The sequence below is a fragment of the Semicossyphus pulcher genome, unplaced genomic scaffold (assembly GCF_022749685.1).
Source record: "Semicossyphus pulcher isolate SPU_LCO1_2020_fin unplaced genomic scaffold, fSemPul1.0.p SCAF_21, whole genome shotgun sequence".
NCBI lineage: Eukaryota > Metazoa > Chordata > Actinopteri > Labriformes > Labridae > Semicossyphus > Semicossyphus pulcher.
Window position 1 is genome coordinate 1135676 of NW_027211695.1, and position 24471 is coordinate 1160146.

At 47.9% G+C, this 24471-nt stretch overlaps 1 protein-coding gene across 1 annotated transcript; it reads left to right on the top strand.

The window, feature by feature from the left end:
* Positions 1 to 635: 635 nt before the first annotated feature.
* On the top strand, positions 636 to 24466 carry LOC138601115 (uncharacterized; the record flags this gene model as incomplete). Its single annotated transcript, XM_069672696.1, has 11 exons — positions 636 to 674; positions 3219 to 3275; positions 4116 to 4166; positions 17823 to 18006; positions 18117 to 18232; positions 18936 to 19000; positions 19143 to 19193; positions 22505 to 22666; positions 23191 to 23273; positions 23952 to 24199; positions 24295 to 24466. Coding segments are annotated over 11 exons (1101 nt in total), but the record flags the coding sequence as incomplete, so codon positions are not given.
* Positions 24467 to 24471: the final 5 nt, after the last annotated feature.

Below are 24471 nucleotides of genomic sequence, written 5' to 3' on the forward strand. Positions count from 1 at the left end.
AACCCAGTACAACTGTGATGACAAGTGGGACAACTGATGGCACCACCACAACTGATGAACCGACTACAACTGTGGTGACAAGTGGGACAACTGATGGCAGAACCACAACTGATGAACCAAGTACAACTGTGGTGACAAGTGGGACAACTGATGGCACCACCACAACTGATGAACCGAGTACAACTTTGGTGACAAGTGGGACAACTGATGGCACCACCACGACTGATGAACCGAGTACAACTGAGGTGACAAGTGGGACAACTGATGGCACCACCACAACTGATGAACCGAGTACAACTGCAGTGACAAGTGGGACAACTGATGCCCCCACCACAACTGATGAACCGAGTACATCCGCAGTGACAAGTGGGACAACTGATGCCCCCACCACAACTGATGAACCGAGTACAACTGCGGTGACAAGTGGGACAACTGATGCCCCCACCACAACTGATGAACCGAGTACAACTGCAGTGACAAGTGGGACAACTGATGCCCCCACCACAACTGATGAACCGAGTACAACTGTGGTGACAAGCGGGAACACTGATGCCCCCACCACAACTGATGAACCGAGTACAACTGCGGTGACAAGTGGGACAACTGATGCCCCCACCACAACTGATGAACCAAGTACAACTGCAGTGACAAGTGGGACAACTGATGCCCCCACCACGACTGATGAACCGAGTACAACTGTGGTGACAAGTGGGACAACTGATGGCACCACCACAACTGATGAACCGAGTACAACTTTGGTGACAAGTGGGACAACTGATGGCACAACCACGACTGATGAACCGAGTACAACTGTGGTAACGAGTGGGACAACTGATGGCACCCCAACAACTGATGAACCCAGTACAACTGTGGTGACAAGTGGGACAACTGATGGCAGAACCACAACTGATGAACCGAGTACAACTGTGGTGACAAGTGGGACAACTGATGGCACCACCACAACTGATGAACCGAGTACAACTGTGGTGACAAGTGGGACAACTGATGGCACCACCACAACTGATGAACCGAGTACAACTGCAGTGACAAGTGGGACAACTGATGCCCCCACCACAACTGATGAACCGAGTACAACTGTAGTGACAAGTGGGACAACTGATGCCCCCACCACAACTGATGAACCGAGTACAACTGCAGTGACAAGTAGGACAACTGATGGCACCACCACAACTGATGAACCGAGTACAACTGCAGTGACAAGTGGGACAACTGATGCCCCCACCACAACTGATGAACCGAGTACAACTTTGGTGACAAGTGGGAAAACTGATGGCACCACCACAACTGATGAACCGAGTACAACTGTGGTAACGAGTGGGACAACTGATGGCACACCAACAACTGATGAACCCAGTACAACTGTGGTGACAAGTGGGACAACTGATGGCACAACCACAACTGATGAACCGAGTACAACTGCAGTGACAAGTGGGACAACTGATGGCACCACCAGAACTGATGAACCGAGTACAACTTTGGTGACAAGTGGGACAACTGATGGCACCCCAACAACTGATGAAACGGGTACAACTGTGGTGACAAGTTGGACAACTGATGCCCCCACCACAACTGATGAACCGAGTACAACTGCAGTGACAAGTGGGACAACTGATGCCCCCACCACAACTGATGAACCGAGTACAACTGTGGTGACAAGTGGGACAACTGATGGCACCACCACAACTGATGAACCGAGTACAACTGTGGTAATGAGTGGGACAACTGATGGCACCACCACAACTGATGAACCGACTACAACTGTGGTGACAAGTGGGACAACTGATGGCACAACCACAACTGATGAACCGAGTACAACTGCGGTGACAAGTGGGACAACTGATGGCACCACCACAACTGATGAACCGACTACAACTGCAGTGACAAGTGGGACAACTGATGCCCCCACCACAACTGATGAACCTAGTACAACTGTAGTGACAAGTGGGACAACTGATGCCCCCACCACAACTGATGAACCGAGTACAACTGCAGTGACAAGTGGGACAACTGATGCCCCATCCACAACTGATGAACCGAGTACAACTGCAGTGACAAGTGGGACAACTGATGCCCCCACCACAACTGATGAACCGAGTACAACTGCGGTGACAAGTGGGACAACTGATGCCCCCACCACAACTGATGAACCGAGTACAACTGCAGTGACAAGTGGGACAACTGATGCCCCCACCACAACTGATGAACCGAGTACAACTGTGGTGACAAGTGGGACAACTGATGGCACCACCACAACTGATGAACCGAGTACAACTGTGGTAACGAGTGGGACAACTGATGGCACCACCACAACTGATGAACCGACTACAACTGTGGTGACAAGTGGGACAACTGATGGCACAACCACAACTGATGAACCGAGTACAACTGTGGTAACGAGTGGGACAACTGATGGCACCCCAACAACTGATGAACCCAGTACAACTGTGGTGACAAGTGGGACAACTGATGGCACAACCACAACTGATGAACCGAGTACAACTGCAGTGACAAGTGGGACAACTGATGGCACAACCAGAACTGATGAACCGAGTACTACTTTGGTGACAAGTGGGACAACGGATGCCCCCACCACAACTGATGAACCGAGTACAACTGCAGTGACAAGTGGGACAACTGATGCCCCCACCACAACTGATGAACCGATTACAACTGTGGTGACAAGTGGGACAACTGATGGCACCACCACAACTGATGAACCGAGTACAACTGTGGTAACGAGTGGGACAACTGATGGCACCCCAACAACTGATGAACCCAGTACAACTGTGGTGACAAGTGGGACAACTGATGGCACCACCACAACTGATGAACCGAGTACAACTGTGGAAACGAGTGGGACAACTGATGGCACCACCACAACTGATGAACCAAGTACAACTGCAGTGACAAGTGAGACAACTGATGCCCCCACCACAACTGATGAACCGAGTACAACTGCGGTGACAAGTGGGACAACTGATGGCACCACCACAACTGATGAACCGAGTACAACTGTAGTGACAAGCGGGACAACTGATGCCCCCACCACAACTGATGAACCGAGTACAACTGCGGTGACAAGTGGGACAACTGATGCCCCCACCACAACTGATGAACCGAGTACAACTGTGGTGACAAGTGGGACAACTGATGGCACCACCACAACTGATGAACCGAGTACAACTGTGGTAACGAGTGGGACAACTGATGGCACACCAACAACTGATGAACCCAGTACAACTGTGGTGACAAGTGGGACAACTGATGGCACAACCACAACTGATGAACCGAGTACAACTGCAGTGACAAGTGGGACAACTGATGCCCCCACCACAACTGATGAACCGAGTACAACTGTGGTGACAAGTGGGACAACTGATGGCACCACCACAACTGATGAACCGAGTACAACTGTGGTAACGAGTGGGACAACTGATGGCACCACCACAACTGATGAACCGACTACAACTGTGGTGACAAGTGGGACAACTGATGGCACAACCACAACTGATGAACCGAGTACAACTGTGGTAACGAGTGGGACAACTGATGGCACCCCAACAACTGATGAACCCAGTACAACTGTGGTGACAAGTGGGACAACTGATGGCACAACCACAACTGATGAACCGAGAACAACTGTGGTAACGAGTGGGACAACTGATGGCACCCCAACAACTGATGAACCCAGTACAACTGTGGTGACAAGTGGGACAACTGATGGCACCACCACAACTGATGAACCGAGTACAACTGTGGAAACGAGTGGGACAACTGATGGCACCACCACAACTGATGAACCAAGTACAACTGCAGTGACAAGTGAGACAACTGATGCCCCCACCACAACTGATGAACCGAGTACAACTGCGGTGACAAGTGGGACAACTGATGGCACCACCACAACTGATGAACCGAGTACAACTGTAGTGACAAGCGGGACAACTGATGCCCCCACCACAACTGATGAACCGAGTACAACTGCGGTGACAAGTGGGACAACTGATGCCCCCACCACAACTGATGAACCGAGTACAACTGTGGTGACAAGTGGGACAACTGATGGCACCACCACAACTGATGAACCGAGTACAACTGTGGTAACGAGTGGGACAACTGATGGCACACCAACAACTGATGAACCCAGTACAACTGTGGTGACAAGTGGGACAACTGATGGCACAACCACAACTGATGAACCGAGTACAACTGCAGTGACAAGTGGGACAACTGATGCCCCCACCACAACTGATGAACCGAGTACAACTGTGGTGACAAGTGGGACAACTGATGGCACCACCACAACTGATGAACCGAGTACAACTGTGGTAACGAGTGGGACAACTGATGGCACCACCACAACTGATGAACCGACTACAACTGTGGTGACAAGTGGGACAACTGATGGCACAACCACAACTGATGAACCGAGTACAACTGTGGTAACGAGTGGGACAACTGATGGCACCCCAACAACTGATGAACCCAGTACAACTGTGGTGACAAGTGGGACAACTGATGGCACAACCACAACTGATGAACCGAGTACAACTGTGGTGACAAGTGGGACAACTGATGGCACAACCACAACTGATGAACCGAGTACAACTGCAGTGACAAGTGGAACAACTGATGGCACCCCAATAACTGATGAACCTGGCTCAACTGTGGTGACAAGTGGGACAACTGATGGCACCCCAATAACTGATGAATCTGGCACAACTGTGGTGACAAGTGGGACAACTGATGGAACCCCAACAACTAATGAACCAGCCACAACTGTGGTGACAAGTGGGGCGACTGATGCCACCCCCACAACTGATGAACCTGGCACAACTGTGGTGACAAGTGGGACAACTGATGCCACCCCCTCAACTGATGAACCAGGCACAACTGTGGTGACAAGTGGGACAACTGATGGCACCCCTACAACTAATGATCCAGTCACAACTGTGGTGACAAGTGGGACAACTGATGGAACCCTGACAACTGATGAACCTGGCACAACTGTGGTGACAAGTGGTGTGACTGATGCCACCCCCACAACTGATGAACCTGGCACAACTGTGGTGACAAGTGGGACAACTGATGGCACCACCACAACTGATGAACCGAGTACAACTGTGGTAACGAGTGGGACAACTGATGGCACCACCACAACTGATGAACCGACTACAACTGTGGCGACAAGTGGGACAACTGATGGAACCCCAATAACTGATGAACCTGAAGGAACCCCAACAACTGATGAACCTGGCACAACTGTGGTGACAAGTGGGACAACTGATGCCACTCCAACAACTGATGAGCCTGGCACAACTGTGGTGACAAGTGGGACAACTGATGTCACCCCAATAACTGATGAACCTGGCACAACTGTGGCGACAAGTGGGACAACTGATGGAACCCCAATAACTGATGAACAAGGCACAACTGTGGTGACAAGTGGGACAACTGATGGCACCCCAACAACTGATGTACCTGGTACAACTGTGGTGACATGTGGGACAACTGATGCCACCCCAACAACTGATGAACCTGGCACAACTGTGGTGACAAGTGTGACAACTGATGGCACCCCAATAACTGATGAACCTGGCACAACTGTGGTGACAAGTGGGACAACTGATGGAACCCCAACAACTAATGAACCAGCCACAACTGTGGTGACAAGTGGGGCGACTGATGCCACCCTCACAACTGATGAACCTGGCACAACTGTGGTGACAAGTGGGACAACTGATGGCACCCCAATAACTGATGAACCTGGCACAACTGTGGTGACAAGTGTGGCGACTGATGTCACCCTCACAACTGATGAACCTGGCACAACTGTGATGACAAGTGGGACCACTGATGCCACCGTCACAACTGGTGAACAAGGCACAACTGTGGTGACAAGTGGGACAACTGATGGCACCCCAATAACTGATGAACCTGGCACAACTGTGGTGACAAGTGGGACAACTGATGGAACCCCAACAACTAATGAACCAGCAACAACTGTGGTGACAAGTGGGGCGACTGATGCCACCCTCACAACTGATGAACCTGGCATAACTGTGGTGACAAGTGTGACAACTGATGGCACCCCAATAACTGATGAACCAGGCACAACTGTGGTGACAAGTGTGACAACTGATGGCACCCCAATAACTGATGAACCTGGCACAACTGTGGTGACAAGTGTGACAACTGATGGAACCCCAACAACTAATGAACCAGGCACAACTGTGGTGACAAGTGTGGCGACTGATGTCACCCTCACAACTGATGAACCTGGCACAACTGTGATGACAAGTGGGACCACTGATGCCACCCCCACAACTGATGAACCCGGCACAACTGTGGTGACAAGTGGGACAACTGATGCCACCCCCTCAACTAATGAACCAGGCACAACTGTGGTGACAAGTGGGACAACTGATGGCACCCCAATAACTGATGAACCTGGCACAACTGTGGCGACAAGTGGGACAACTGATGGAACCCCAATAACTAATGAACCTGGCACAACTGTGGTGACAAGTGGAGCGACTGATGTCACCCTCACAACTGATGAACCTGGCACAACTGTGGCAACAAGTGAGACAACTGATGGAACCCCCTCAACTGATGAACCTGGCACAACTGTGGTGACAAGTGTGGCGACTGATGTCACCCTCACAACTGATGAACCTGGCACAACTGTGATGACAAGTGGGACAACTGATGCCACCGTCACAACTGGTGAACAAGGCACAACTGTGGTGACAAGTGGGACAACTGATGGAACCCCAACAACTGATGAATCTGGCACAACTGTGGTGACAAGTGGGACAACTGATGGAACCCCAACAACTAATGAACCTGGCACAACTGTGGTGACAAGTGGGGCGACTGATGCCACCCCCACAACTGATGAACCAGGCACAACTGTGGTGACAAGTGGGACAACTGATGGAACCCTGACAACTAATGAACCTGGCACAACTGTGGTGACAAGTGGTGTGACTGATGCCACCCCCACAACTGATGAACCAGGCACAACTGTGGTGACAAGTGGGACAACTGATGCCACCCCCTCAACTGATGAACCAGGCACAACTGTGGTGACAAGTGTGACAACTGATGGCACCCCAATAACTGATGAACCTGGCACAACTGTGGTGACAAGTGGGACAACTGATGGAACCCTGACAACTAATGAACCTGACACAACTGTGGTGACAAGTGGTGCGACTGATGCCACCCCCACAACTGATGAACCTGGCACAACTGTGGTGACAAGTGTGACAACTGATGGCACCCCAATAACTGATGAACCTGGCACAACTGTGGTGACAAGTGTGGCGACTGATGTCACCCTCACAACTGATGAACCTGGCACAACTGTGATGACAAGTGGGACAACTGATGCCACCGTCACAACTGGTGAACAAGGCACAACTGTGGTGACAAGTGGGACAACTGATGGAACCCCAACAACTGATGAACCTGGCACAACTGTGGTGACAAGTGTGGCGACTGATGTCACCCTCACAACTGATGAATCTGGCACAACTGTGGTGACAAGTGGGACAACTGATGGAACCCCAACAACTAATGAACCTGGCACAACTGTGGTGACAAGTGGGGCGACTGATGCCACCCCCACAACTGATGAACCAGGCACAACTGTGGTGACAAGTGGGACAACTGATGGAACCCTGACAACTAATGAACCTGGCACAACTGTGGTGACAAGTGGTGTGACTGATGCCACCCCCACAACTGATGAACCAGGCACAACTGTGGTGACAAGTGGGACAACTGATGCCACCCCCTCAACTGATGAACCAGGCACAACTGTGGTGACAAGTGGGACAACTGATGGCACCCCAATAACTGATGAACCTGGCACAACTGTGGTGACAAGTGTGGCGACTGATGTCACCCTCACAACTGATGAACCTGGCACAACTGTGATGACAAGTGGGACAACTGATGCCACCGTCACAACTGGTGAACAAGGCACAACTGTGGTGACAAGTGGGACAACTGATGGAACCCCAACAACTGATGAACCTGGCACAACTGTGGTGACAAGTGTGGCGACTGATGTCACCCTCACAACTGATGAATCTGGCACAACTGTGGTGACAAGTGGGACAACTGATGGAACCCCAACAACTAATGAACCTGGCACAACTGTGGTGACAAGTGGGGCGACTGATGCCACCCCCACAACTGATGAACCAGGCACAACTGTGGTGACAAGTGGGACAACTGATGGAACCCTGACAACTAATGAACCTGGCACAACTGTGGTGACAAGTGGTGTGACTGATGCCACCCCCACAACTGATGAACCAGGCACAACTGTGGTGACAAGTGGGACAACTGATGCCACCCCCTCAACTGATGAACCAGGCACAACTGTGGTGACAAGTGGGACAACTGATGGCACCCCCTCAACTGATGAACCAGGCACAACTGTGGTGACAAGTGGGACAACTGATGGCACCCCAATAACTGATGAACCTGGCACAACTATGGCGGCAAGTGGGACAACTGATGGAACCCCAATAACTAATGAACCTGGCACAACTGTGGTGACAAGTGTGGCGACTGATGTCACCCTCACAACTGATGAATCTGGCACAACTGTGGTGACAAGTGGGGCGACTGATGCCACCCTCACAACTGATGAACCTGGCACAACTGTGATGACAAGTGGGACCACTGATGCCACCGTCACAACTGGTGAACAAGGCACAACTGTGGTGACAAGTGGGACAACTGATGGCACCCCAATAACTGATGAACCTGGCACAACTGTGGTGACAAGTGGGACAACTGATGGAACCCCAACAACTAATGAACCAGCAACAACTGTGGTGACAAGTGGGGCGACTGATGCCACCCTCACAACTGATGAACCTGGCACAACTGTGGTGACCAGTGTGACAACTGATGGCACCCCAATAACTGATGAACCAGGCACAACTGTGGTGACAAGTGTGACAACTGATGGCACCCCAATAACTGATGAACCTGGCACAACTGTGGTGACAAGTGTGACAACTGATGGAACCCCAACAACTAATGAACCAGGCACAACTGTGGTGACAAGTGTGGCGACTGATGTCACCCTCACAACTGATGAACCTGGCACAACTGTGATGACAAGTGGGACCACTGATGCCACCCCCACAACTGATGAACCCGGCACAACTGTGGTGACAAGTGGGACAACTGATGCCACCCCCTCAACTAATGAACCAGGCACAACTGTGGTGACAAGTGGGACAACTGATGGCACCCCAATAACTGATGAACCTGGCACAACTGTGGCGACAAGTGGGACAACTGATGGAACCCCAATAACTAATGAACCTGGCACAACTGTGGTGACAAGTGGAGCGACTGATGTCACCCTCACAACTGATGAACCTGGCACAACTGTGGCAACAAGTGGGACAACTGATGGAACCCCCTCAACTGATGAACCTGGCACAACTGTGGTGACAAGTGTGGCGACTGATGTCACCCTCACAACTGATGAACCTGGCACAACTGTGATGACAAGTGGGACAACTGATGCCACCGTCACAACTGGTGAACAAGGCACAACTGTGGTGACAAGTGGGACAACTGATGGAACCCCAACAACTGATGAATCTGGCACAACTGTGGTGACAAGTGGGACAACTGATGGAACCCCAACAACTAATGAACCTGGCACAACTGTGGTGACAAGTGGGGCGACTGATGCCACCCCCACAACTGATGAACCAGGCACAACTGTGGTGACAAGTGGGACAACTGATGGAACCCTGACAACTAATGAACCTGGCACAACTGTGGTGACAAGTGGTGTGACTGATGCCACCCCCACAACTGATGAACCAGGCACAACTGTGGTGACAAGTGGGACAACTGATGCCACCCCCTCAACTGATGAACCAGGCACAACTGTGGTGACAAGTGTGACAACTGATGGCACCCCAATAACTGATGAACCTGGCACAACTGTGGTGACAAGTGGGACAACTGATGGAACCCTGACAACTAATGAACCTGACACAACTGTGGTGACAAGTGGTGCGACTGATGCCACCGTCACAACTGGTGAACAAGGCACAACTGTGGTGACAAGTGGGACAACTGATGGAACCCCAACAACTGATGAACCTGGCACAACTGTGGTGACAAGTGTGGCGACTGATGTCACCCTCACAACTGATGAATCTGGCACAACTGTGGTGACAAGTGGGACAACTGATGGAACCCCAACAACTAATGAACCTGGCACAACTGTGGTGACAAGTGGGGCGACTGATGCCACCCCCACAACTGATGAACCAGGCACAACTGTGGTGACAAGTGGGACAACTGATGGAACCCTGACAACTAATGAACCTGGCACAACTGTGGTGACAAGTGGGACAACTGATGCCACCCCCTCAACTGATGAACCAGGCACAACTGTGGTGACAAGTGTGACAACTGATGGCACCCCAATAACTGATGAACCTGGCACAACTGTGGTGACAAGTGGGACAACTGATGGAACCCTGACAACTAATGAACCTGACACAACTGTGGTGACAAGTGGTGCGACTGATGCCACCCCCACAACTGATGAACCTGGCACAACTGTGGTGACAAGTGTGACAACTGATGGCACCCCAATAACTGATGAACCTGGCACAACTGTGGTGACAAGTGTGGCGACTGATGTCACCCTCACAACTGATGAACCTGGCACAACTGTGATGACAAGTGGGACAACTGATGCCACCGTCACAACTGGTGAACAAGGCACAACTGTGGTGACAAGTGGGACAACTGATGGAACCCCAACAACTGATGAACCTGGCACAACTGTGGTGACAAGTGTGGCGACTGATGTCACCCTCACAACTGATGAATCTGGCACAACTGTGGTGACAAGTGGGACAACTGATGGAACCCCAACAACTAATGAACCTGGCACAACTGTGGTGACAAGTGGGGCGACTGATGCCACCCCCACAACTGATGAACCAGGCACAACTGTGGTGACAAGTGGGACAACTGATGGAACCCTGACAACTAATGAACCTGGCACAACTGTGGTGACAAGTGGTGTGACTGATGCCACCCCCACAACTGATGAACCAGGCACAACTGTGGTGACAAGTGGGACAACTGATGCCACCCCCTCAACTGATGAACCAGGCACAACTGTGGTGACAAGTGGGACAACTGATGGCACCCCCTCAACTGATGAACCAGGCACAACTGTGGTGACAAGTGGGACAACTGATGGCACCCCAATAACTGATGAACCTGGCACAACTATGGCGGCAAGTGGGACAACTGATGGAACCCCAATAACTAATGAACCTGGCACAACTGTGGTGACAAGTGTTGCGACTGATGTCACCCTCACAACTGATGAATCTGGCACAACTGTGGTGACAAGTGGGGCGACTGATGCCACCCCCACAACTGATGAACCAGGCACAACTGTGGTGACAAGTGGGACAACTGATGGAACCCTGACAACTAATGAACCAGGCACAACTGTGGTGACAAGTGGTGCGACTGATGCCACCCCCACAACTGATGAACCAGGCACAACTGTGGTGACAAGTGGGACAACTGATGCCACCCCCTCAACTGATGAACCAGGCACAACTGTGGTGACAAGTGGGGCGACTGATGCCCCCACCACAACTGATGAACCAGGCACAACTGTGGTGACAAGTGGGTCAACTGATGGCACCCTGACTACTTATGAACCAGGCACAACTGTGGTGACAAGTGGGACAAGTGATGGAACCCTGACAACTAATGAACCTGGCACAACTGTGGTGACAAGTGGTGTGACTGATGCCACCCCCACAACTGATGAACCAGGCACAACTGTGGTGACAAGTGGGGAAACTGATAGAACCCTGACAACTAATGAACCTGGCACAACTGTGGTGACAAGTGGTGTGACTGATGCCACCCCCACAACTGACGAACCAGGCACAACTGTGGTGACAAGTGGGACAACTGATGGCACCCCAATAACTGATGAACCTGGCACAACTGTGGCAACAAGTGGGACAACTGATGGAACCCCAATAACTAATGAACCTGGCACAACTGTGGTGACAGGTGGAGCGACTGATGTCACCCTCACAACTGATGAACGTGGCACAACTGTGGCGACAAGTGGGACAACTGATGGAACCCCAATAACTAATGAACCTGGCACAACTGTGGTGACAAGTGGAGCGACTGATGTCACCCTCACAACTGATGAACCTGGCACAACTGTGGCGACAAGTGGGACAACTGATGGAACCCCAATAACTAATGAACCTGGCACAACTTTGGTGACAAGTGTGGCGACTGATGTCACCCTCACAACTAATGAACCTGGCACAACTGTGGTGACAAGTGTGACAACTGATGGCACCCCAATAACTGATGAACCTGGCACAACTGTGGTGACAAGTGGGACAACTGATGGAACCCCAACAACTGATGAATCTGGCACAACTGTGGTGACAAGTGGGACAACTGATGGAACCCTGACAACTAATGAACCTGGCACAACTGTGGTGACAAGTGGTGTGACTGATGCCACACCCTCAACTGATGAACCTGGCACAACTGTGGTGACAAGTGTTGCGACTGATGTCACCCTCACAACTGATGAACCTGGCACAACTGTGATGACAAGTGGGACAACTGATGCCACCGTCACAACTGGTGAACAAGGCACAACTGTGGTGACAAGTGGGACAACTGATGCCAGCCCCTCAACTGATGAACCAGGCACAACTGTGGTAACAAGTGGGACAACTAATGGCACCCCTACAACTAATGAACCAGGCATAACTGTGGTGACAAGTGGGACAACTGATGGAACCCTGACAACTAATGAACCTGGCACAACTGTGGTGACAAGTGGTGCGACTGATGCCACCCCCACAACTGATGAACCAGGCACAACTGTGGTGACAAGTGGGACAACTGATGTAACTCCCTCAACTAATGAACCAGGCACAACTGTGGTGACAAGTGGGACAACTGATGGCACCCCAATAACTGATGAACCTGGCACAACTGTGGTGACAAGTGGGACAACTAATGGCACCCCTACAACTAATGAACAAGGCACAACTGTGGTGACAAGTGGGACAACTGATGGAACCCTGACAACTAATGAACCTGGCACAACTGTGGTGACAAGTGGGGCAACTGATGGAACCCCAACAACTGACGAACCAGGCACAACTGTGGTGACAAGTGGGACAACTGATGGCACCCCAATAACTGATGAACCTGGCACAACTGTGGCGACAAGTGGGACAACTGATGGAACCCTGACAACTAATGAACCTGGCACAACTGTGGTAACAAGTGGTGTGACTGATGCCACCCCCACAACTAATGAACCTGGCACAACTGTGGTGACAAGTGTGGCGACTGATGTCACCCTCACAACTCATGAATCTGGCACAACTGTGGTGACAAGTGTGACAACTGATGGCACCCCAATAACTGATGAACCTGGCACAACTGTGGTGACAAGTGGGACAACTAATGGAACCCCAACAACTAATGAACCTGGCACAACTGTGGTGACAAGTGGGGCAACTGATGGCACCCCCACAACTGATGAACCTGGCACAACTGTGGTGACAAGTGGGACAACTAATGGCACCCCTACAACTAATGAACAAGGCACAACTGTGGTGACAAGTGGGACAACTGATGGAACCCTGACAACTAATGAACCTGGCACAACTGTGGTGACAAGTGGGGCAACTGATGGAACCCCAACAACTAATGAACCTGGCACAACTGTGGTGACAAGTGGGGCAACTGATGGCACCCCCACAACTGATGAACCAGGCACAACTGTGGTGACAAGTGGGACAACTGATGCCACCCCCTCAACTGATGAACCAGGCACAACTGTGGTGACAAGTGTGACAACTGATGGCACCCCAATAACTGATGAACCTGGCACAACTGTGGTGACAAGTAGGACAACTGACGGAACCCCAACAACTAATGAACTTGGCACAACTGTGGTGACAAGTGGGGCAACTGATGGCACCCCCACAACTGATGAACCAGGCACAACTGTGGTGACAAGTGGGACAACTGATGCCACCCCCTCAACTGATGAACCAGGCACAACTGTGGTGACAAGTGGGACAACTAATGGCACCCCTACAACTAATGAACAAGGCACAACTGTGGTGACAAGTGGGACAACTGATGGAACCCTGACAACTGATGAACCTGGCACAACATTGGTGACAAGTGGTGCGACTGATGCCACCCCCACAACTGATGAACCAAGCACAACTGTGGTGACAAGTGGGACAACTGATGGCACCCCAATAACTGATGAACCTGGCACAACTGTGGCGACAAGTGGGACAACTGATGGCACCCCAATAACTGATGAACCTGGCACAACTGTGGTGACAAGTGGGACAACTGATGGCACCCCAATAACTGATGAACCTGGTACAACTGTGGTGACAAGTGGGACAACTGATGGAACCCCAACAACTAATGAACCAGCCACAACTGTGGTGACAAGTGGGGCGACTGATGCCACCCCCACAACTGATGAACCAGGCACAACTGTGGTGACAAGTGGGACAACTGATGGCACCCCTACAACTAATGAACCAGGCACAACTGTGGTGACAAGTGGGACAACTGATGGAACCCTGACAACTAATGAACCTGGCACAACTGTGGTGACAAGTGGTGCGACTGATGCCACCCCCACAACTGATGAACCTGGCACAACTGTGGTGACAAGTGGGACAACTGATGCCACTCCCTCAACTAATGAACCAGGCACAACTGTGGTGACAAGTGGGACAACTGATGGCACCCCAATAACTGATGAACCTGGCACAACTGTGGTGACAAGTGGGACAACTGATGTCACCCTCACAACTGATGAATCTGGCACAACTGTGGTTACAAGTGGGACAACTGATGGAATTCCAACAACTAATGAACCTGGCACAACTGTGGTGACAAGTGGGGCAACTGATGCCACCCCCACAACTGATGAACCTGGCACAACTGTGGTGACAAGTGTGACCACTGATGGCACCCCAACAACTGATGAACCTGGCACAACTGTGGTGACAAGTGGGGCGACTGATGGAACCCCAACAACTAATGAACCTGGCACAACTGTGGTGACAAGTGGGACAACTAATGGCACCCCTACAACTAATGAACCAGGCACAACTGTGGTGACAAGTGGGACAACTGATGGAACCCTGACAACTAATGAACCTGGCACAACTGTGGTGACAAGTGGTGCGACTGATGCCACCCCCACAACTGATGAACCAGGCACAACTGTGGTGACAAGTGGGACAACTGATGCCACTCCCTCAACTAATGAACCAGGCACAACTGTGGTGACAAGTGGGACAACTGATGGCACCCCAATAACTGATGAACCTGGCACAACTGTGGTGACAAGTGGGACAACTGATGTCACCCTCACAACTGATGAACAAGGCACAACTGTGGTTACAAGTGGGACAACTGATGGAATTCCAACAACTAATGAACCTGGCACAACTGTGGTGACAAGTGGGGCGACTGATGCCACCCCCACAACTGATGAACCTGGCACAACTGTGGTGACAAGTGTGACCACTGATGGCACCCCAACAACTAATGAACCTGGCACAACTGTGGTGACAAGTGGGGCGACTGATGGAACCCCAACAACTAATGAACCTGGCACAACTGTGGTGACAAGTGGGACAACTAATGGCACCCCTACAACTAATGAACCAGGCACAACTGTGGTGACAAGTGGGACAACTGATGGAACCCTCACAACTAATGAACCTGGCACAACTGTGGTGACAAGTGGTGCGACTGATGCCACCCCCACAACTGATGAACCAGGCACAACTGTGGTGACAAGTGGGACAACTGATGCCACCCCCTCAACTAATGAACCAGGCACAACTGTGGTGACAAGTGGGACAACTGATGGCACCCCAATAACTGATGAACCTGGCACAACTGTGGCGACAAGTGGGACAACTGATGTCACCCTCACAACTGATGAACCTGGCACAACTGTGGTGACAAGTGGGACAACTGATGCCACCGTCACAACTGGTGAACAAGGCACAACTGTGGTGACAAGTGGGACAACTGATGGAACCCCAACAACTGATGAACCTGGCACAACTGTGGTGACAAGTGTGGCGACTGATGTCACCCTCACAACTGATGAACAAGGCACATCTGTGGTGACAAGTGGGACAACTGATGGCACCCCTACAACTAATGAACCAGGCACAACTGTGGTGACAAGTGGGACAACTGATGGAACCCTGACAACTAATGAACCTGGCACAACTGTGGTGACAAGTGGTGCGACTGATGCCACCCCCACAACTGATGAACCAGGCACCACTGTGGTGACAAGTGGGACAACTGATGCCACCCCCTCAACTGGTGAACCAGGCACAACTGTGGTGACAAGTGGGACAACTGATGGCACCCCAATAACTGATGAACCTGGCACAACTATGGCGACAAGTGGGACAACTGATGGAACCCCAATAACTAATGAACCTGGCACAACTGTGGTGACAAGTGTGGCGACTGATGTCACCCTCACAACTGATGAATCTGGCACAACTGTGGTGACAAGTGGGACAACTGATCGCACCCCAATAACTGATGAACCTGGCACAACTGTGGTGACAAGCGGAACAACTGATGGCACCCCAACAACTAATGAACCTGGCACAACTGTGGTGACAAGTGGGGCGACTGATGCCACCCCCACAACTGATGAACCAGGCACAACTGTGGTGACAAGTGGTGCGACTGATGGAACCCTGACAACTAATGAACCAGGCACAACTGTGGTGACAAGTGGGACAACTGATGGAACCCTGACAACTAATGAACCAGGCACAACTGTGGTGACAAGTGGTGCGACTGATGCCACCCACACAACTGATGAATCAGGCACAACTGTGGTAACAAGTGGCACAACTGATGCCACCCCCTCAACTGATGAACCTGGCACAACTGTGGTGACAAGTGTGACAACTGATGGCACCCCAATAACTGATGAACCTGGCACAACTGTGGTGACAAGTGGGACAACTGATGGAACCCCAACAACTAATGAACCTGGCACAACTGTGGTGACAAGTGGGGCAACTGATGGCACCCCCACAACTGATGAACCAGGCACAACTGTGGTGACAAGTGGGACAACTGATGCCACCCCCTCAACTGATGAACCAGGCACAACTGTGGTGACAAGTGGGACAACTAACGGCACCCCTACAACTGATGAACCAGGCACAACTGTGGTGACAAGTGGGACAACTGATGGAACCCTGACAACTAATGAACCTGGCACAACTGTGGTGACAAGTGGTGCGACTGATGCCACCCCCACAACTGATGAACCAGGCACAACTGTGGTGACAAGTGGGACAACTGATGGCACCCCAATAACTGATGAACCTGGCACAACTGTGGTGACAAGTGTGACAACTGATGGCACCCCAATAACTGATGAACCTGGCACAACTGTGGTGACAAGTGGGGCGACTGATGGCACCCCCTCAACTGATGAACCATTCACAACTGTGGTGACAAGTGGGACAACTGATGGCACCCCAACACCTGATGAACCTGTCACAACTGTGATGACAAGTGGGACAACTGATGCTACCCCAACAACTGATGAACCTGGCACAACTGTGGTAACAACAACTCTTCCATTAACCACAGCTTCAACTAATCCACCTTCAGAGACACCAACTACATCCCCAACTACAACACCTACAAGTCCAACAACTCATCCAAACACGGCATCATCATCTTCCACAAAAGAGCCATTAATTTGCAGCAATGGAGGAACGTACAACGGAACCATCTGCTTATGTCTTACTGGATTTGAAGGAGATCTTTGTGAATTTGTTAAAGATGTTGAACCAGGTAAATTAATCTAATCTTTGGGAAATGTCTTTTTCAAGTTTCAAATGTTCACCTTTTTACTGTTATCGTTATGTTTTTCATATTTAATGAAACATTGTTTCTCTCTACAGATACAATTAACAGAAAAGTTGTGGTTGATGTGGAGGTCAATGAGGAATATAATGATAAATATGAGGATAAAACATCACAGGAATACAGAGATTTTGTTGGAAACTTCACCAGTCAGGTGAGGAACATGGATACAACATGTTTACTAAAAGAAATATAAACCCTGGAATTTGACTAGTATTTTTAATTCTCTCTAGCAAACAATGTCTTCAATACCATATTAAAAATGTGGCAATATTTTACTAACAAGTAACACCACATATTTGCTGATGAAAGACAAGATATACTTTATTGTCCCTTGGGCAACAGTCTATTCAGCTCATGACAACTTGATATAAGAAACAAAAAAATCAACATCAACACAACTGGCAACTATAGCAACATTTAATTGTGCTAAATACAAACAGCAATACAATCATTGGCCCAGGATTTGTCCAATATGAGCAGCCTGTGACAGAGTCACATTTTAAAGGTCATTTAACTTTAGTTGCCACCTTACTTGTGTGCCCTTTAACATCTATAAATGGATATCAGCATTGAAATGCAGGATCTTCATGTATGGAACAAGAATTTGTAATAAGAAGTGTTCTGTTTCATTCTGAGTTGTATTGCAGCCTGGAACTCTTCTTATGTCATCGAATGACAATTTAGAGTTTATATAAAAGTGTAAACAGATATCGGTTTAGATTCACCCTATGTTCCGTTATCTTCATTACTAAATATGTTGCTCTAGAGAATTATGTATCAAAAGAGAAAAAATCACATCACCTACACAAGTTTCCTGAAGGCATTATATATTTTACTTTGTCTTTTTTTTTCAGATGGAGGTATATTACCGAGCACGGGCAATCAAACATTTTACAGAAGTGGTGGTAATTAGTGTCAGGTAATTTCTTTTACAATTTTCTTACAAGGAAGGAATAGAAATGTAATTCATCTCAGAGAGACATTATAATTAGATTTTGATGGAACATACATAATAACAAGCTTCTCCTGCTTGTGATTGCTTCTCTTGTTCTTCCTCTTAGCTCTGGAGCCCCCTTGAACAGATTCTCAAGCAACACTGTGGACCGGGTAAAGTATTTTAAATACCTCACCAACAGTTCATTGATAGATATTAGATTCATAGATATTAGATACAATTCAAAGTTAATAATAACTTGACTTTAATTTCAGATGAAATTATGGGCTGAAGACGCAGCAGTCTACAGAATCACACCAAGAAGACTAAGGTAATTATAGAACAGAAAACATTGAAGACTGTTCTAATTAAAACAAAAATTATGATATATTATTATAGTTGTTTTGATAATGACTGTTAACTAACACAAAGCTGCACTGGACTGTATCATGACATTTCCTGTTTTGATTTGCATCATATTTAACCTTTTTCAGTCCTTCTATTGAGACTGTCTCAGTGAAACTTACTGGTATCACATTCACTCTGCTTCAGTGTTAGTGTCAAACATGATGTCATCCTGGAGATTCCAAATGCAGCTGGTTCAGATGGAGTTTATAATACCGATGCTGAGGCAGTTCGAGATGCTCTTGACGGCCTTGTTAACTGCACAGGAGGTAAGACAGAAATGTCATAACCATATGTGCACATGAAAACACAAGATGAGAACAGAATCATTTTACAACAATGCACTGAAGGATGTAAAGCTTGTGGTAACAGGCTGAGGTAGTTCCTTCTAGCTAACATGTTCAACATCATGGCTTAGCATTTTAGCATGCTAATATTTACTTTGTACATAGACTGTATATTAGATGCCACATTGACGTCGCTTATTGGTTGGTGCACTGATGTTTGAAGCTTCTAATTCCTCATTTGTGCAGTCACCATCTTAGTTTTTGATGCCAGAAGGAACCTTATTGGGACAAGATACTCGATACCCATTGCTACGTCTGTATCCTGTTTGACAGGCCTTCTGGTTAGCGACTTGTCAATCACAGGTAGCCCCGCCCTAAGCCCTCCCCTGCTTCCTGGTCTGTGTGACTCTAAATGGGAGCTTCAGTGACTAAATGAACATCATGCTGTGCTGAAGAAGACTTGAAACTAGAGACTGAGACCATAAACTCATTAGGAACATGTTTACTGAGGGAATAATCAGGAGAGGAGGAGGAGCATTTTGTCATAGACTTCTATAGGATCAGTTTTGTATCCAGTGGAGTTGCCCCCTGCTGGACATTACAGATAATTTATCATAATGCAATAATTGCATGGCAATCCATCCAACAGTTATTGAGACATTTCTATCTTGTGTATTGTTTGAGAAAAAGTCTAAAACAGTTTGAGACGGTCGTAACAAATGACACGTGTTGTGGTCCGGGTTAGAATACTTCTAGGAGCCATGACACGAGCGTGGTGAAAGACTCTACAAAAAAAAAAGTCCTTTTTTATTAATTGTCTGCTGTCTTTTGTTCTCTGAACTTTCAGATTGTCCTACTTTCAACGCCACAGCTCCGCCCTCAGTGACGACTACAGAGCCTGATTTGGAATGTCAGTATTACAACTGTGTGTGTGTGTGTGTGTGTGTGTGTGTGTGTGTGTGAGATTTTCTTCATTTTAGAAAATAGTGTTACATTTACAATTCAAACCTTTATAATCACATTTTATTCCTTAGATATTTTTATTTTGTGTCATAATATTGAATTTGTACTTTATTGTGTTTAATAGGGACGTTGCAATTTGACATGTTTACAATACACAACCTTTGTGCCGCTCAGCGTTTGTAGCTTTTGCTAACTTTCAACTGTTGAAAAAAAAACACACTTGTGATTTGTCATATTTTAAAAAGATAAAGAGTGGGGACACATTAAATTTGATTTTAACGTTAGGGCACTATATTAAGCACAAAGACAAATTAACAGTGTAGTTTTCAACTGCTCTATAAGAACGCGGTATTTTTAAACTACTGCTGTTAGCACTGTTACAGCCAAAGCCCCTCACTGTGTTTTGCACAGTCCATGTTAATCTTCTTTTTCCTGTCTTGCACCAGTGCTCTGTGGAAAGTTTGTTGAAGATGCAGGTGCTGCTGGTTACTACCAACTTGTGACTGTTGAGGGAAGGATCACCTGTGCGACAGCCTGCCACGCACAACATTCAAGTCGTAAAATATGCCACAACAAGGGATCCTGCAGGGTGTTTATAGCCACCGGACCGTTCTGCGAGTAAGTTCACTTCTCGCTCAGCACTTGCGTACGTAGAAAGGAGTGTAATTTCTCACTGGGGATTTGTGGGACACGAACATTTGCCTGTAGGTCCTCCTGTCTTCTATTGTTTTGGTTTGCTATTCTTTCTAAACGCTGTCCACCTCAATAATCCAGACAAGAGAAGATCTGACTTAATAAATCACAAGTCGTCCGACAGTGATTTGATTGTCGTAATTAAAAATATGGAGCACCAATATTTAGCTTCCTGTCTCACCCTCATGACACGTTTGTTATCTCAGTTAACATGAGTCGTTTCCAACATGTTTTTAGTTTCAGCGTTCTGATTGACATTCAACTTTTAGTAAGAGCAGAAATATCCGTCAGTAGAAACTGAATTTGAATTTATTAATTTGAATCACATCCTTTGAAACAGAATTCAAATAAACTGAATGTAATAATCTGAAGTTCAATTCAGAATCTGTCATTCAAATTCAGTTTCTACTGATTTATTGATGCCCATATTTTAGCTTTAATATTTAACATTAAAATTTGCATTTAACATTTATATTTTACATTTAGCATTTTGATTTATATTTAATATTAATATTTACATTTTATATTTAGGTTTAGTTCTAACATTGGCTTAAGTGTCAATATTCAAATGTACATTTAGCATTACATTTCAAGGTAAATATTTCAGCTTGGTTTTAACACTAAGTTTTACCATTGTACATTAAGGTGTAACCATAGTGCCTAATTTAAACAAATACATTTGATCTAAATAGGAACGAACACTGAGGTGCGACTTGTGGTAGTTTCAGACGCGTGCTCCAGCCAAAGTAACACATCAAATGTCCACATGCTTCTTCCGTGTCAGATTTCACATCCATTTATTAAACATGTTTTCCATCAGTCACCATAATCAATAATCCATCCAATATTTCAATACAAACCATATATATAGACATGCGCACACAACACTGTCGAGAACTGTTTGCTTCTTTACACACCTGCCACAATTACCTGGAGCCTTGGCTTTATGCACAATTGACCGAGGATCCACCCAGTGTGCGCTGTCTGAATTACATCAGGTCAAAGTTCAAAGTATCTCCAGCAGAGATCAAATAGACACAAAGCAAAAACCACATTTTGGCTCCAACAGAAACACTGAAGCCTCACAGCCTTTGTTCCCTGTCAGTCTCTTTGGTCTAAGTTGCTCTTCCTCCTGTTTCAGGTGCGTTGACGTGTCCAGCACGTGGTACCTGAGCGATGACTGTAGCCTCCCCATACAGAGGACAGCTTTCTACGCAGGGTTAAGTGTGACACTCGCCTTCCTGCTGGTGCTGGTGGGAGTCATGGCTGCGTTCATACTGAGGAACAAACAAAGAGAGAAGAGGTGAGTAACTGTCATCAACATTACATACTGTATGTTTATGAAAAGTAACACAAACACTTGTGTTTGATGTTTCTGTACATTTTGTTTTCATTTTTTGCAAAACATTTTATTGAAATGAAAACATGAAAATGCTGAAGTTAAGCTCCTCTTTGGTTTGGTTCTACTCTCTCTGGGTTTGTATGTCCGTCTCGTCTCGTGTCGTCGCTGAGATGAGGCTGTTTTGTTGTTTTTTGTGGATGTGGAAAGAGCATTTTGTTTTTATTTACTAATGTGAATCAAATATTGTGAAAGGTGAATATGACAGGAAACACAAGAGGAGATGCAGAGCAGAGTGAGCTCTTCTTCAGCTGAGCTCTCGTTTAGTTTCTCCTCACCGTCTGCTGTTTATTCTTCACTTCATGTTTTTCATTATGATGACTCATGTCTGAAACAGATCTCACAGTGTTTGAGACTGACTTCATCAGACTGCAGGATAAATGTTTCTTCTGTAATGAAGTGTGATTGGTGCTCTGCTGTGTCTGCAGGAAGAGAGACATCAAAGAGCAGCTGGTGAACCAGTGGCTGGAGGAGGACTTTGAGTGGTCCAGGTCAAAAGTACACAGTCATGGTAATGCACTCATTAGACACACTCTACTTCTGGTTTCTGTTCTCTTACTATTATTAATTGTGAGCCAGTTTCATGCTGGACATACAGTTTATGCATGACACAATAATCATATCGTATTTCATCGCATCACATCGAGTTGTATCGTGTTGCATCACATAGCAATAAACTCCTGAGAGAAACGTTCATTATAAACGTTGCACAGTGCTCATGAGCTAGTTGCTAACTGTGTCGGCTGTTTGGTGCAGAGCAGAGGTGTAGTGCTGCTGCTGCTGGAAATGACACCAGTGAGATGTTTTGTTTTTCAAAGAGCTGAGGGAAACAATAAAGTCTCCTCAACGTTCTGGTTTAACATTTACTCACTGAACCCATTTAAAAACAATACTGATGAGTGCAGCTTTAAGCCTTAAAATACACCAAAGCGTTTGGAAGGAAATGAGTCCTTAAGGTAGGAACACAAAGTGTGTGAATGTCTCCGTAGATGTGTTCATCCTGCAGCAGTGCAACAGGCTGTAATGGCTGCAACATAATCCTTGATGGGTCAAAGGTCGTCCACTAAAAGTTCTTCATGTTTCCACTGACAGGCTCAGATTGTTATTCTAAGTGTGTGACAACGTTGTTGTAACATTCACTCTGTATCTGATTGGTTAAAAGGCCTCCTCTGTTCTGTTGTACTTTCAGGAGATCTCAAAAACCCTTCATTCATTAGTGATGACTCGGCCTTCTACAGAGAGGCCCCCAGTGTTCTAAGGCGACCTGCGTCCGTCGACCAGCCGACTCGACGGTCTTCACAGACTGACTTCAGACCGTCACTGGGCATGTTCTCCCCTCAACAGCCAGCTCACAGACTCAACAGTCCATCCAATAACGCTGGATACTCGCGGTCTGCAGGTCCAGCCATACCGCTCAGAGAGACAGCCAACCAGCCGGTCAGTTTTCACCCCGACACGTTCTTTGATTCTTTCATTGATTCTTTCATTGATTCTTATTCATCGTGTTTACATGTCTTTCTTTCTGTCCACAGATGAGGATCAACAGGCCACAGATCAGGACATCCTGGGACGCCTGAGCAGATCAATAACTTCAATCTCAGAAAATATGACTGTTAATACAGCGACAAAATCAGCTGCTACCAGAAATCACACGAAAAGCTCCATAAAAAACGGACAATTGATGTCAATGTTGACTCTCCTTTATCCAC